The sequence below is a fragment of the Hemicordylus capensis genome, chromosome 2 (genome assembly GCF_027244095.1).
Source record: "Hemicordylus capensis ecotype Gifberg chromosome 2, rHemCap1.1.pri, whole genome shotgun sequence".
In the NCBI taxonomy this organism is placed as follows: domain Eukaryota; kingdom Metazoa; phylum Chordata; class Lepidosauria; order Squamata; family Cordylidae; genus Hemicordylus; species Hemicordylus capensis.
Window position 1 is genome coordinate 244,863,236 of NC_069658.1, and position 15,203 is coordinate 244,878,438.

The 15,203-nt window shown below is 46.2% G+C and overlaps 1 protein-coding gene across 3 annotated transcripts; it reads left to right on the forward strand.

Moving 5' to 3' along the window:
* The first annotated feature begins 41 nt into the window (after window positions 1-41).
* On the forward strand, window positions 42-12,221 carry LOC128342607 (zinc finger protein ZFP2-like). 3 transcript variants are annotated; one of them, XM_053290107.1, is made up of 6 exons: window positions 42-146; window positions 2,984-3,569; window positions 3,748-3,871; window positions 8,262-8,344; window positions 8,765-8,891; window positions 10,538-12,221. In XM_053290107.1, exons 2-6 carry the CDS (start codon window positions 3,177-3,179, stop codon window positions 11,914-11,916), a joined length of 2,106 nt encoding a protein of 701 aa, XP_053146082.1. In that variant the 5' UTR covers window positions 42-146; window positions 2,984-3,176; the 3' UTR covers window positions 11,917-12,221. The 3 variants fall into 3 exon arrangements, with proteins under 3 accessions (XP_053146082.1, XP_053146081.1, XP_053146083.1); XM_053290106.1 differs by lacking the exon at window positions 42-146 and adding an exon at window positions 400-447; XM_053290108.1 differs by lacking the exon at window positions 42-146 and adding an exon at window positions 1,083-1,196.
* The last annotated feature ends 2,982 nt before the right edge of the window (window positions 12,222-15,203 follow it).

The following is a 15,203-nucleotide window of genomic DNA, read 5'->3' on the forward strand; positions in this document are numbered from 1 at the left end:
GTCTTCGCGGCTCAGTTTCTTCCCCATTTAATCAAAGGCGAGGGAAAGTCAGCAAGAAGCCCACGGAATCTGTGCAATGCCTGCTGTGTGAGGGGCTGCGATTGGAGACTGGAGAGCTGGGGAAGGAGGAGGGACGCACCTCCAGAGTAAGCACACACCCCACATCCCGCCTTGGAGCGAGAGTTGCAGTGCAAACCCTTAAACGTGCCTGCGCTGTTTTTCCCCCTCATATGCAAGCCCGGTGTTTAAAGTCTTTTTTTTCCTCTTTGGTGAGTCCATTTGAGGGTTAAGATGAGAGAGATGTTGTTCTCCAGAAAGGCAAACAGGAAGACAGGGAACGAACAGGGAAAGTCCCTTCTTGCTCCACTCCACCCCTTCCTGTGCTCTTTCCCCCCCCCCCGCCCTGCCACATCTGGAGTGGAGGATCAGTGGTTCCTTCTCGAGCTGGTGAGTCCGTCTGGGGTAAAGAGGAGTTCTAGGGGTCCTGTGGGTGAGAAATGCCAGGGAAAGAAAGAAGACAGACCGACCCACCCACCCAGGAAGAAAGATAGGAACATTAGGGATAGGGATGTGCACGAACCGGTCTGGAGTTGGGACCAGTTCGGGGGGGGGTGTCACCCTTAAGGAGCAGGGAGGGTGCTCATTCCCCCCCCCCCCACACACACCACATCCCCCCTGCCAGCGCTGTGTCCAAAACTGCTGGCGCAGGGCGGCAGCATACCTCCTTGCCTCCCCGGTCAGCGTCAGACCAGAAGTGGCCAGTGCACATGCCATGCACGTGCACCAGCCACTTCCAGTCCGACACTGACCTAGAGAGACAATGGTGGCGGGGGGGATGAGCACACTCCTTGCTCCTTAAATGTAACCCCCTCCCCATGCCAAACTGGCCAAACGCAGGTTTGTGCACATCCCTAATTAGGAAGCTGCCTTATACCGAGTCAGACCATTGGTCCATCTAGCTCAGTATCGTCAACACTGACTGGCAGCAGCCCTCCAAGGTTTCAGACAGTGAGCATTTCCCAGCCCCACCTGGAGCATTTCTAGACAGCTGCTTTACCACAGGTTTGCTGCAAGGCTTTACTTTAATTTGCCCTGCAAAACGTGGATTCTTATACCCTGGACATAATTTGGGCTACACGCTTAACGCGCTATGCAAAACCCGGATCATGTCTGGAGTGATTCCCGATAGCTCACAGGTAAATCTGGCTAGAAGGTAAATCTGGTAAATCTGGCTAGAAGGGGCAAAGTTTGTAGAGTTCTCAGAAATAATGACTGACCCCTACTGGGAACTGAAGAGTCTGATGTTTTGGCCTCTTTCACTAAGGCAGGTCTAAACCTTTTGGGTAGAAATTGAACCTCCTTGTACAGAGGTAGTATATCTGAATTTTAGCTGCTGGGAGAAATATTATGGTTTCTTTTCGCTCGTTTGTTTCTAATGTATAGGAAAACAAAATGTGCCTTAGAATAAAGAAAATATGTTGTTTTTCATCTGAAATGTGGGCTTTATGCATCTGCAAATGGAATGGGTTACTTGGTTCTGGCTGGGAGCTTTGGAGAGGGAAAGAAGGTGAAGCGGGAACAGAAGTAGAAGGGAGGGGCGAGTGACGGCATATGGGCAGAGGGGGGAAGAGTTAGGATCAGACTAGTGGCAGAGGTGTGCCATTATTTTCTGCAGACTTCTGGTGAAAGGACCTTCACTTTCATCTCCCCCCCCCCCCCGCACCTTCTCTAGCTCTTTGTTGAATAGTTCATGCAATCATAAATTGGCAAAAAAGGGTATGTAAGTAAAAAGTGAGGTGAGAGGTAGGGATGTGCACGGAACCGCGGCAGGGGTGCTTCTTTAAAAGCGGGGGAGAGTCCACTTACCCCTCCCACCACCTTCCCCCCACCGGCATCCATTTATTTGCAAGCCCATCGGGGCGGCAGCGTACCTCTCTGCCACCCTGTTGCCCCCGTTGTCTGGATATGACCAGGAGTCTCCGGCATGCGCAGGGAGGTACGCTGCCCCCCCCATGGGCTTGCAAATAAACGGACGCCGGTGGGAGGAAAGCAGTGGGAGGGGTAAGTGCACCCTCCCCTGCTCTTAAAGCTAGACACCCCCCCATAAAGGGCCTCCGAACCAGTCCCGTGCACATCCCTAGCAAGAGGCAGGAAACGTGATTGTGTGTAAGATTCTTGCTGGGTAGGAGGGCACCGTTCTACCCAGCTGTTTAACGAGGTAGGAGGAAAAGCCTTCCTACCTAGCGGGAGTCTCATACACAACTGAAACACAGGAAGCAGCCTTATACCGAGTCAGACCCTTGGTCCATCTAGCTCAGTATTGCCTACCCGGACTGGCAGCGGCTTCTCCAAGGTTGCAGGGAGGAGTCCCTCTCAACCCTGTATAGAGATGCCAGGGAGGGAACTTGGAACCTTCTACATGTAAGCAGGCAGGTGCTCTTCCCAGAGCAGCCCCATCCCCAAAGGGGAATACCTTACAGTGCTCACACATGTAGCCTCCCATGCAAATGATTGTGAGCCCTTTGGAGATAGGGATCCATCTTATTTGTTTGTTATTTCTCTGTGTAAACCGCCCTGAGCCATTTTTGAAAGGGCAGTATAGAAATCATATTATTATTATTTAATGCAAACTAGGGCAGACCCTGCTTAGCAAAGGAGACAATTCATGCCTGCTACTACAAAACCAACTCTGATTACTTCCCCTGCAGTGTTCCCTGTAACAGGGATTCCCAGATGTTGACTACAACTCCCAGCATCCCCAGCTGCAATGGCCTTTGGCTGGGGATCATGGGAGTTGTAATCATCCACATCTGGGAATCCCTGTTAAAGGGAACGCTGTTCCCCTGTCTCCTATCTTGCTTTTTACTCGCACACGATCGCCAAATGGGAGCACACACAGCTCCTGAGCTTGGGTTGGATTCTTGTCCTATCCAGTAGATGGCCATGTGAACTAGCCTTTCATGTACATTTGTCATTCCTACAGGGAGAAGACTCAGCTGGTACCAGGATCTACTATTCTTTGCAAAAACTCTTCCTGCCTCCAGAGTAATCGCAATCACAGAGCAATGTAAGGACCTAGTAGTACCACCAGTAAGGGCAGTCCTTGATTTAAGAAGGAAATTGGCAGCAGAGAAAGCAGATTGTTGTTGGAGGCGGCCTTGAAGCACAATCTGGTGATGGAAGAGCCAGACCCCAAAGCAGAAAAAGACCCTGATGCTACCCAGGGGAGAAGCAATGGGGGATTCTGGGAGAGAGCTGTGGAGAACATCCTGGGTGAGGAAGACCTAAGCTCAGATGCACAGCGCCAGCACTTCAGACAGTTCCAGTACCAGGAGGCCGAAGGGCCCCGAGAGGTTTGCAGCCGACTCCACAGCCTTTGCCGTGGATGGCTGAAGCCAAAGCAACACACCAAGAATCAGATCCTGGACTTGGTGGTCCTGGAGCAGTTCCTGGCCATCCTGCCTCTGGAGATGGAGAGATGGGTCAGGGAATGCGGAGCAGAGACCAGTTCCCAGGCGGTGGCCCTGGCCGAAGGTTTCCTCCTGAGCCAGGCAGAGGAGAAGAAGCGGGTGAGTGTATTTCCTCCTGATTGTTCCAAGCGGCTGACAACTGTAGAGATCATGCAAGGGGACTACCTTCCCTTCCCTCCCTCACCCCTCTGCACCTGGTCTCACTTCTTTTCTCTGTATTGTTCCTTTTCTAATTCCTCTCTGCATTCCTGTCTCTGGGTCCCCACTTCTGTTTCAGGCACAGGTAAAGGAAGTAGCCCTTGATTTCCATGGAGGAGGAAAAGCTCCATCAGACACCAGACAGAAGCCGCTGACCAGGCAGGTTGTGCAGGAGGAGGAGGAGGGACATGCAGCCTTGCCGGGTAAGAATTAATGGGGACTATATTAATTCTCTATTAATGGGGACTATATTAATCCATCGCTTGTTGAGGTCATCTGGAGAGGTCTGTCTCCAGTTACCATCGGTACATCTGGTGGCAACTCAGGACCAGGCCTTCTCTGTGGCAGCTCCTGGCCTATGGAATGCACTCCCAGCAGATATCGGCAGTTTAGGCACACTGTTGGCCTTTAAGAAAGCCCTAAAAACTTACTTGTTTGGCCTGGCCATCCAAGGTTTTAAAATTGTTTTTAAGTATTTTAATTGGTTTTGAATGGTTTTGAAATATTTTAAAATTGTTTTTATATGGTTTTAAGCGGTGTTTGTGGTTATATCTTGTTAACTTGTTGTGTACTGGCCAGAGCCTTTGGAGGGGATAGTCTATAAATGTAACAAATAAATAAATAAAATAATATATTTGCATTTGATTTCCTTTCTCAAGCATCCCTAAAATCCTTGCCCTGTTTCTTTTTAAATCTGTGTTTTATTAATTTAGCATCCCAAAAGAAAAATACAGAAAAGCAAAATAAAGCGAATGACTCTTAAGATGCAAGAGAGCATTTTATTGATTTGCTGCCCATTGAAAAAATGCCTCAGGTCAGTTCACAGTCAAAAATAAAACCATAACATAAAATAAAGCCATCTCTATATATAATTCTCTTAAACGTACCCGTCGCTAATCCCATGTGTGGCAGCTCACGTGAGAGTTCACCAGCCGGATAGCGACGGGGACAAATGGGCTGGCTGTGGAGAGAAACCAGTGACGGGGGTGGGTAGGCAGGCAGGGGAGAAACCGGTGATGGGGGTGGGCGGCCAACAGGCGGGGGAAGAAACCGGCGACGGGGGAGAAGATGGGGGCAGGAGGGTGGCCAGCCACTGCTAAAGAAAGCGGCCGTGGCTGAGAATAAAATGGCAGCTGGGCGGTGGGGGACTGGCGATGGTGGGCGCGGGAGAAAATGGCAACGGGGGTGGGTGGCCAGTGGGCAAGCGGGTAGCCAGTGGCTGGCTAGTGGGGGAAGAAAACTGAGGCTGCGGCAAACTAGAGGTGCAGATGCTCTGCGCCCAGCCCACCTAGTTTAAAATATTAACAGAATTCATTCAAAAACCATTTAAACCTTATTAAAAGCCAAGCTGAAGAGGTGAGTCTTTATAGCTCTCTTGAAAGCCTCCAAAGATGAGAAACCTCTTATGCCCATGGGAAGCATAAGACAGACCTATCCTGAAGATCTTAGTGAGAGGTGGGGATCTTGCAAAGAAAGATGCAAGAAGACATCAGCTGACATGCTGTGCAACGCTATGTCAGACTAGTAATGTGTCCGTACGAGTTGTGCCAATAGTGTTACATAAAAGTAAGCTTATTGAAAATAATAGGCTTGCTTCTGTGGAAAGGCCATTTGTGCAACTTGCATGTATGCATGCTTACTAGACTGATTTACCTTTGCACAGTAGGTCAGCTATCCATAATAATGCTACAACATATGAAATAAATATCTCAAGATCGCCAGAGGAAAGCAAATTGTTTTGCAAATAAGTAATAGGCTCATATTCTCTTCTCCTTTTTTGATTTTTACATAAGCTATTATTTCTTGGCCTTGTATGGCATTCATATCATTATTCCTATCCTATGGGACAGAAGTTGTTGTCCAGTTTCTAGCATAATATTGTATATACAAACAATCTTAATCAAATATATCTTATCCTCAAAGTCTCTCATCTTTGATGCCATTTATAAACGCATCTATTTCAAGTGGATTTCCCTTTGTGTTGAGGGCCTTGGCATCTCCTCAGCTTTGCTGGCCACCTCATTACTAGCTGGCCACTGTTTGTCTCTGCTTTTAATCTTTGCTGTTTTATGCTGTCTTGATTATACAAATGGTGGGTTATAAATATTCCAAATACACATTTTCCCCATGGTTCTCTTTAAGTATCTTAAATGTAATTTTTCATCATTCTGAATAAATCTCTCTTTCATTAGTTCCAGCTTATTCAGCCTTTATTGAATTAACTGGGTGTAATTCATCATACTTAGGGCAGGGCTTGGCAAATCCCAGGTGGCAGGGAGTCGTGGCTCCTAGAAATGTAACCGTGGCTAGGGATGTGCATGGAACTGGTGTGGGGGGGTTGAAGGTGGGGGGGTCATAGCTTTAAGGGTGGGGGAGGGTGCCTTTACCCCTCCCACCGCATTTCCACTGCTGGCGCTCCATTGAAAAAGTCCCCATCGGGGCAGCAGCATATCTCACTGCGGTCTCAGTGTCCTCCTTGGCCGGACGTAAAAGGAAGTACCCGGCGCACATGTGCACGCCGGGCACATGCGAGGGGAAACGTGGCGGGAGGGGTAAAGGCACCCTCCCCCTTCCTTAAAGGTATCCCCCCTCCCCGCCTTCAAACCAGCAGTCATTCGAACTAGTTTGGAGATCTATAAAGGGCCTCCAAACTGGTTCTGTGCACCTCCCTAACCATGGCACCGTGACTAGGATATTCAGAGACAGAGATATTTAATAAAATGCCGTTTAATTAAATACCATTTTAATAGTCTGAATACTGTTTTAAAATATTATTTTAAATTTTTAAATTGTTTTAATGTTTTAACTTTTTTTGCTGTTATTTATTTTAACCAATGTTTTAATTTCTCTGTCATTTATTTGTTTTAACTAATGTTTTAACTTCCACGTTGTCATTTTTTATTGTCAACCGCCCAGAGACGTCAGAGTTTTGGGTGGTATACAAATATGTTAAATAAATAAAACTAGCAACCTTGCACAGAGCATCTGTGCGCTCTTTGAGGCCAGCAGTTCCCCCTTCCACACCACTTTCTGCCCCAGCCTGTGTCGCTAGCGCACTTTCCTTGCAATGCGGCTCCAGCGGCCGCCCGGGCTCCTCTCAGTGGCACGGCTCCACTGCCCGCCTCCTCTGATCCCCGCCGGGCACAGCAGCACCACCCACCCAGCCGCCCTCCTCTCAGCTCCACCGCCTTCCGCCTCTTCGTGGCATCCCAGCCGCCGCCTCACTGCAGCTGGCCTGGACCCGCCACCACCTTACTGCGGCCGAGCCCACACAGCTCCGCCGCCCACCCAACTGGGCTCCACTCGGCGGCACTTCCTGGTGCCCACCGCCTCCTCCTAACCGCCTCCCCACTGCAGCCGGAGCCACCACCACCTCCCTGCTTCTGCCTCCCCTTCTTTCCACCCCTCCCGGCGGCCAGGCCTGGGCCTGGCTCCGCCGCCTCTTCTTGGCAGCCCAGCCGCCACTTCACCGCAGCCGGCCCGGAGCCACCGCTGTCTCCTCACCACGGCTGCCCCAGGCTGGGCCCGCGTGGCTCTGTTGCCCACCCAGCCTGGGCCTGCCTCCACCGCTGCATCCCCACACATTTCCGCCTGCCACGTACATCCGGCCAGCTTAGAGAATCAATTATGTAGAAATTATATAGATAAATAAAGACTTTATTTGTCCCAGGCAGCCCTGTTCTAAGTATATTACTTGTCAAGGGGATAAAGAGAAGCCCAGCACCCCTTCCCCTCCATAATGTCAGTCACTACATCTAGTAATTTTGTCAAGTATCCACTCTCTGGCTCCTAAATGTTGGGCCAGCTTCTCGATCTAAAGAAAAATGGCCAAGGCCTGATTTAGGGACGCAGAGACATAGAAAGCTGCTTTATACTGAGTCAGACTATTGGTCCATCGCACTCTGCATTATCTGCTCAGACTGCCAATGACTCTTCAATGTTTCAAGCCAAGGTCTTTCCTAGCCCTACCTGGAGATGCCACAGATTGCACCTGAGACATTCTGCATGCAAAGCAGATACTCCGCCTCTGAGCAACAGCCCCATCCTCAAAGACTTAGGACAATGTCTTGTCATCTCCAAAAGTATTGTTGAACTTAATTTTTTGCTCCCTTAGCTTAACCCCCTTGATCCACTATTGTGTCTTGTTATTTGTTTGTTTATCATATTGCAAACCACCCTGAGCCATTTTTGGAAGGGCAGTATATAAATCAAATCAATAAATATTTTTATACCACCTGATATGTGCATCTCTAGGCGGTGTACAGAATTATTTGTTGTTATGTTGTTACAGCTCACAATTCTTCATGTGCTTGCCCTTCTTTTATATACTCTCTTTGCAGGGAGACTCTTGTCTCTGACTTCTCTTACAACTTAAAAATGTGTTTGGGTCTTTGTGTTAGCTGTGAGCGTGACTCACAGCACTGGTCTGCTTACATTAAGCCTTCAGCAGTTGCCTTCGTACAATGAAACCACCACCAACGCTGTGAATAATACCGAAAGCCAACATGGAAACAGACTTTGTTTTAAACCACTGGAAGTTGAAAATGTATGCAAAGAATAAAACATCTTCCTGCCACATTGTCTCCCTCTCAGGTGATGAAGTTACATCGGTGACACATATCCGCTCCTCCCTTCTTTATGCTGGAGTGGAAACAGCTTCTGCAGAGCCTGATCCGGTAAGGGAAAGAACGTAAGGGCCAGACTGGGTGTGTCTCTCCCCATCACACCTCCCCAGGCCCGAATGGGTCTTTGTCTCTCCCTGCTCTTCGGGGAAAGTTGCCCACTGGGACAGCTGTCACTGCCACTTCTGAAGGTTTTGGTCTTTCATGAGAGTCTCCAATCATCTAGAACAGTGATGTCTGCTCTGACAGGAAGCAGCTCCCCAGGGCCGTAAGAAGGGGCCTTCCCCGCCCCCAGCCCTACTTAGGAGTCATCAGGGATTGAGCCTGGGACCTCCTGAATATAAAGCTCTCTTGAAGAGAGCTGCAGTCCCACATTGCCTCAACTACCTGGTCAGATGGTGGTTATAAACGAATTAATTAGATTATCTGCGAGGAGCCAATATTTTCTTCTTCTTCTTCTTCTTCTTCTTTTAGGGTTTGGTGTCTTTTGAGGAAGTGGCTGTGCATTTCTCCAAGGAGGAGTGGGCTCTGCTGGATCGGGACCAAAGAGCCTTGCACAAGGAAGTCATGGAGGAGAACTGTGGGATTATGGCCTCACTAGGTAAGGCTCCCTCCTTGCCTGGGTTGATAGAATCCATTTCAGAATTCTGTAAAAGCAACGTTGGCATTCTTGCTCACTTGCTGTGCTTCAGCACCTCGCATCATCACCCTCTAGCGTAGCAGACATGCATTTCTTAAAACATGTATATTAATGATTATTATCAAGGGTTACTTAGGGCTCCCACTCGCTCAGTTCCCCCACTGCAATATGGAGATACTAAAAGTTAGCATACAAACATAGGAAGCTGCCATATACTGAGTCAGACCATTGGACTATCTAGCTCAGTATTGTCTTCACAGACTGGCAGCGGCTTCTCCAAGGTTGCAGGCAGGAATCTCTCTCAGCCCGATCTTGGAGAAGCTTGGGAGAGAACCTGAAACCTTCTGCTCTTCCCAGAGCGACTCCATCCCCTGAGGGGAATATCTTACAGTGCTCACACTTCTAGTCTCCCGTTCATATGCAACCAGGGCAGACCCTGCTTAGTTAAGGGGATAAGTCATGCTTGCTACCACAAGACCAGCTCTCCTCTTGCCAGGTTGTAGTAAGGATTGCAACAAGCAAATACTGGTGAAATGCTTTGACCACTCAGAAAAGCAATATAAATTGGTGTTGTTAAGACTTTGGATTGTGTCTGAGAAGCAGGTTCTGGACCGTTTTGCCACAAGCACCTTCCCTTTGCTGCTACTGAAGCTGCTTTTGGTCAATTTAACCTACTCTAGTCTTCTCTGATGAATGCCAGCAGCTCTCTGTGGTCACATGCTAAGGTCTTCCATTAAGTGGCCAGTCACTTCTCTCTCAGCCTAACCTACTTCATAGGGTTGTTGTGAGGAGAAACTTAAATATGTAGTACATTGCTCTGGGCTCCTTGGAGGAAGAGCGGGATATAAAATGTAAAAAATAATAAAATAAAAAGTGCTGGGGATTGAACCCGAGACATTCTGCACACAAGACAAGAGGAGAGCTGGTCTTGTGGTAGCAAGCATGACTAAGCAGGGTCCACCCTGGTTGCATATTTTAGGAGACTAAAAGTGTGAGCACTGTAAGATATTCCTCTCAGGGGATGGAGCCACTCTGGGAAGAGCAGAAGGTTTCAGGTTCCCTCCCTGGCTTCTCCAAGATAGGGCTGAGAGTGATTCCTGCCTGCAACCTTGGAGAAGCCACTGCTAGTCTGTGTAGGCCATACTGAGCTTGATCGACCAATGGTCTGACTCAGTATATGGCAGCTTCCTATGTTCCTATGTTAAGCTCTTTTCCTGAGAGATGTACCCTTTGTCTTGGGGTTGTTGTTGTTTTGTTTGTTTGTTTTAAATTCCTCCAAGGGATTCAGTGCAGCATACAAAGGATTGTTCCTCCTCCCTGCACAACAACACTGTAAAGTAGGGCTGCCGGAGAGATGCTGAGTGGTCCCTCAGCTTCATGGCTGAGCTGGATCTAAATTGGAGTCTCCAGAATCCCAATTCAATTTTTCAGTCTGGCATGTTGTCAGATAATTCCAATTAACAGAAACCTTTTAATACATGGCAGGATCTGTCTCCCTGTTTAATGTTTATTCTTCCGTTATCTGAACATTTGATTGGGCTTGTTCACTGATTCACGTCTCTGTTTCTGCTGGAGCTCTTACCCATTTTCGTTCTTCATTTTTGCAGCTGATAAGTTAGAAGCAGAGAATGAGGGAGTGTTGGAAAGAACATTTGGAGTGTTGGAAGGAACCAGTTGCCAAGCAGGAGGGCATCAGAGAAAGAAAACTGAAGGAAAAGAGAGGAGGGGAGATGAATCTTGTGCTTCTTTGAATGAGGCCTTCCCTGAAATCAGGACCCAAGAAACAATTGGGATAGGAAAGGAAAGAACGGAGTGCCCTGTATGTGGAGAAAGCTTCAGTTGCAAATCAAGCCTCGTGGCTCATAGAAAAGTCCACCCTGAGGAGAAGCCATATACGTGTTTGGAGTGTGGAAAGACCTTCAGTCAAAAAGCAAACCTCACTAGACATCAACCAGTTCATACAGGGGAGAAACCGTATACCTGCTTGGAGTGTGGAAAAACCTTCAGTCGAAGGGAAAGCCTTACTTTACACCAACGGATTCATACAGGGGAGAAACCATTTCAGTGCTTAGAGTGTGGAAAGAACTTTAGTCAGAGGGCAGATCTTTCTTTACATCAAAGATTCCACACAGGGGAGAAACCGTATAGATGTCTGGAGTGCGGAAAGAGCTTCAGCCGTATCACAGACCTCACTAGACACCAACAAATCCACACAGGGGAGAAACCATATAAATGCTTAAAGTGTGGCAAGAGCTTCAGTCGGATTACAAATCTTGCTGGGCATCAACGAATTCACACAGGGGAGAAACCATATCAGTGCTTGGAGTGTGGAAAGAGCTTCAGTCAGGGCTCACATCTCCTCTCACATAAAAAAATCCACACAGGAGATAAACCTTATACATGCCAGATGTGTGGGAAGAACTTTAATCAAAGCTCAGCCCTTACAACACATGAAAGAATCCACACAGGAGAGAAACCATTTAAATGCTTGGAGTGTGGAAAGAGCTTCAGTCAGAGGGGGAATCTAAGTACACATCAGTTAATTCACACAGGAGAGAAACCTTATCAGTGCTCTGAGTGTGGGAAAAGCTTCAGTCAGAGGGCAACCCTTACTTCACACCAGCTACTTCACACAGGGGAAAAACCTTATCAGTGCATGGTGTGTGGGAAGAGCTTCAGTCGGATCACAAATCTCACTGGACATCAACGAATCCATACAGGAGAGAAACACTATCAATGCTTGGAGTGTGGAAAGAGTTTCAGTCACAGTACATACCTCACGAGTCATCAGCGAATCCATACAGGGGAGAAGCCTTATCAGTGCTTGGAGTGTGGAAAGCGTTTCAGTCAGAGTGCCAACCTTACATCACATCAACGAATTCATACAGGGGAGAAGCCGTATAAATGCCTGAAATGTGGGAAAAGCTTCAGTCAGAGCACCTACCTTATTAAACATCAAAGATTCCACATAGAGGCGAAACCATAGAAATGCTTGGAGTGCGGGATGAACTTTTAAAATATTGGCTGACAGCCTGACTAACCAATTGAGGCTGTAGTGGGAGGACACACCTTGGGATTTTTAAATTTTATTTTATTGTCATATTCAGAGCATTTCTAGAGATAGAAGATCAGCAAAAATTGCTCCCATTCCCTGTGCTGAGGAAGCAGGGAAGCCTCTAGCTGCCTTTTTGCTGCAATGCTGTGACTCCCACTGCGTCCTTGGTTGGTTAGTCAGGATGTCAGCCACTGTCTTTCCTTTTGAATAAGCCAGGGAAGAAATGCATCGTTCAAATGAAAACTGGGGTGGGTGGGGGGGATCACGTTTATCAATTATACCAAAAACTGCTAGGAATCTTTTGGCACTTACATATTTATTTTGGCATGAGCTTCTATGGGATGCTTTTAACAAAAGAAACTTTTACTTATAAAATGTACTGCCTCAGTTCATTGATGGGGATTTTTATATTGAATTATTTGAAGTGTTCTTTCGAGAGTGATCATGCCAACAGTTCATCCTTTCCCCCCATATAAATGTAACAATGAATGAATGAATGAATGAATGAATTATATGCAGTTACCAGCTATAAAAGAAGGCCTACAAAACAAAATGGTAAAACACCAAACTGGAACCTTAATCAAGAGCGACAGTCCAAAATATCTAAATAAATTTGTACTAAAGCTATTCAAACCTCAAGGTTATATGATATATTCATTAAAATGACCCCCACCTTTATATTATCATGATGAGATTTGCAGATAACAACTCACTTCCAACTACATAAACATGTATAAAACATGTACATATTTATTTATTTTTATTTATTTATTTTTACAGTTGATATCCCGCTCTTCCTCCAAGGAGCCCAGAGCGGTGTACTACATACTTAAGTTTCTCCTCACAACACCCTGTGAAGTAGGTTAGGTTGAGAGAGAAGTGACTGGCCCAGAGTCACCTAGCAAGTCTCATGGCTGAATGGGGATTTGAACTCGAGTCTCCCTGGTCCTAGTCCAGCAAAATGACCCATATGGGTCTGCAATTCCAGTGAAAAATATAAACAGCTAGATTATTTGCCTCAATGACCCTGAAAGCAAAATGGATCATATGGATGGATGGATGGATGTATATCATACTTGTACGCATTGGTTTGTTTATTATAACCTACAATTATTTATAAACCAAATATAAGCCTCAATAGGGACCAGCCCAACTTCCTGTCACAAAGTTGTGTTCTTCTAACTGGGCAAAGAGGCACCTTTTACCGTGGTGATTCTCTTTATTTAGCAGGGGGAGAGTAACTGGCCCTATCCACCCCCAGCACAGTACTTCCAGTGACTGTTGCTGGTGTGTGTCTTATGTTTCTTTTTAGAATGTGAGCCCTTTGGGGACAGGGAGCCATCTTATTTGTTATTTCTCTTTGCAAACCGCCCTGAGCCATTTTTGGAAGGGTGGTATAGAAATTGAATTATTATTATTATTATTATTATTATTATTCAGTGTACTCCTTTGGAACACCAATTCTGTTCACCAAACTGAACTGCCTCCAGGAGATGATAGTCCTTGAAAATACACAGCTGAACCCCATAAAGTAATTGAGCTATTACCTTACCCTTAAATACCTGAATTCCTGTGGTATTTAGGACATACCCTCCCACCTTCTCAAATAAAAACCTAAGTAATGCCAAGGTACTTTTCTGTGCCTCTTGAACAATGTTGGACACATGGCCCCTCCAAAACCCATTGTATTGGAATACCACACCAAGGTATTTATATAGTCTGACTTGTTCAATTGTCTGTCTACTACACAGAAAACTACATAGAAATGTGTAAAATGTACATAGCTCAGATGAAAATGACCCATATAGGTCTACAGTTCCAGAGTGAAAAATATAAACAGCTAGATTATTTGCTTCAATGACCCTGAAAGTGAAATGGATCGTATGAATGGTATGTATGTATGTATGTATTTATTTATTTATTGAATTTAAATATCGCTAAATGGACGTATATCATACGGCAACGTGTATAATGAATATTTATATACCACTTGTATACTTGTGTATACTTATAGGTGTTGATTTGTTTATATAACCTACAGTTATTTATAGCTTTAGTACACATTTATTTAGGCGTTCTGGTTCTTGATTGAGGTTCCAGTCTGTTGTCATATCTGAAGTTAAGCAAAGGCGATCCTTCCATGAGGCTAGGTAAGGTCATCACCTCAAGTGATGGATTATGGGGCTGCCAATGGGGCATCAAGAGGCCCACTGCGGCCTCACCGACTTCCCTCCCTTCCTGCTACTGGAGCAGCTTTTTCCCCAGTTGGTGGCTTTGACAGTGAATATGATTCTCCCCTCCTCTTTTTGCTAACAGTAGCTTTTTGCTGTAGTACCAGCAGCTGCCTGGGAAGGTGCTCTTCCACTTTCTGCCTCCTCCCTCATAAACTGCTCAACTGGTTAAGAAATGGGAGGAAGAAGAAAGGCGGAAAGGGCACTAGATTATTGGGCTCAACTTGTATATTTGGAAATAAACCAGTTATTACAAAAAGACCATTCATCTCCAAATTTGCAATTTAGAACTACTGTATTTACCTGAATCCAAGACTATATCCCCACACACACACACACACACACGTTATTTATCGTTAGAAATCAGGGTCATCTTAAATTCAGAGTTCCGTTCCGTTCAGGTAAATACACAAGAACTGTATTTTTTTAAAGGGGTCATCTTAAGTTCAGAATTGTCTTTGATTCAGTTAAATATGATACCCAGAAGTTTCCAGGGAGAAGAAAAGAGATCATCAGAAAGGCATATTGAGGGATGATCTCCATTCTTGGAGGACTTTCTGGACTCTTTAGCCTACAGGGGTCTCTGCAATGGAGACAGCACTGAGATCTGCCCCGATTGCAGAGGGACATCCAGGTTACCCTGAAGCTGGAGGAGCATCAAACCCTGCAGATGGTTTAAAGAAACTACCTGCAACTTCTTCAATGAGGCCTACTTCTGGCATCATCTAAGGCAGTATATAGTAGTTTAGGAAAAGCTGATTCCATCCTCGCTTGTATCTGTGAGCTTTTGCATGTTTGTTTCCTAACCCTATCTAGAAGCATATACTTAGTAAACTTTTATTATTTTGAAAGACAAACTCTCTAATTCTTTAATTTAGCTACTGGCTTCTGCAATATAGCCACCTAATGACATAGCGGGAAAATGACTTGACTAGCAATCCAGAGGTTTCCGGTTCAAATATCCGTTGGTATGTTTCCCAGACTGTG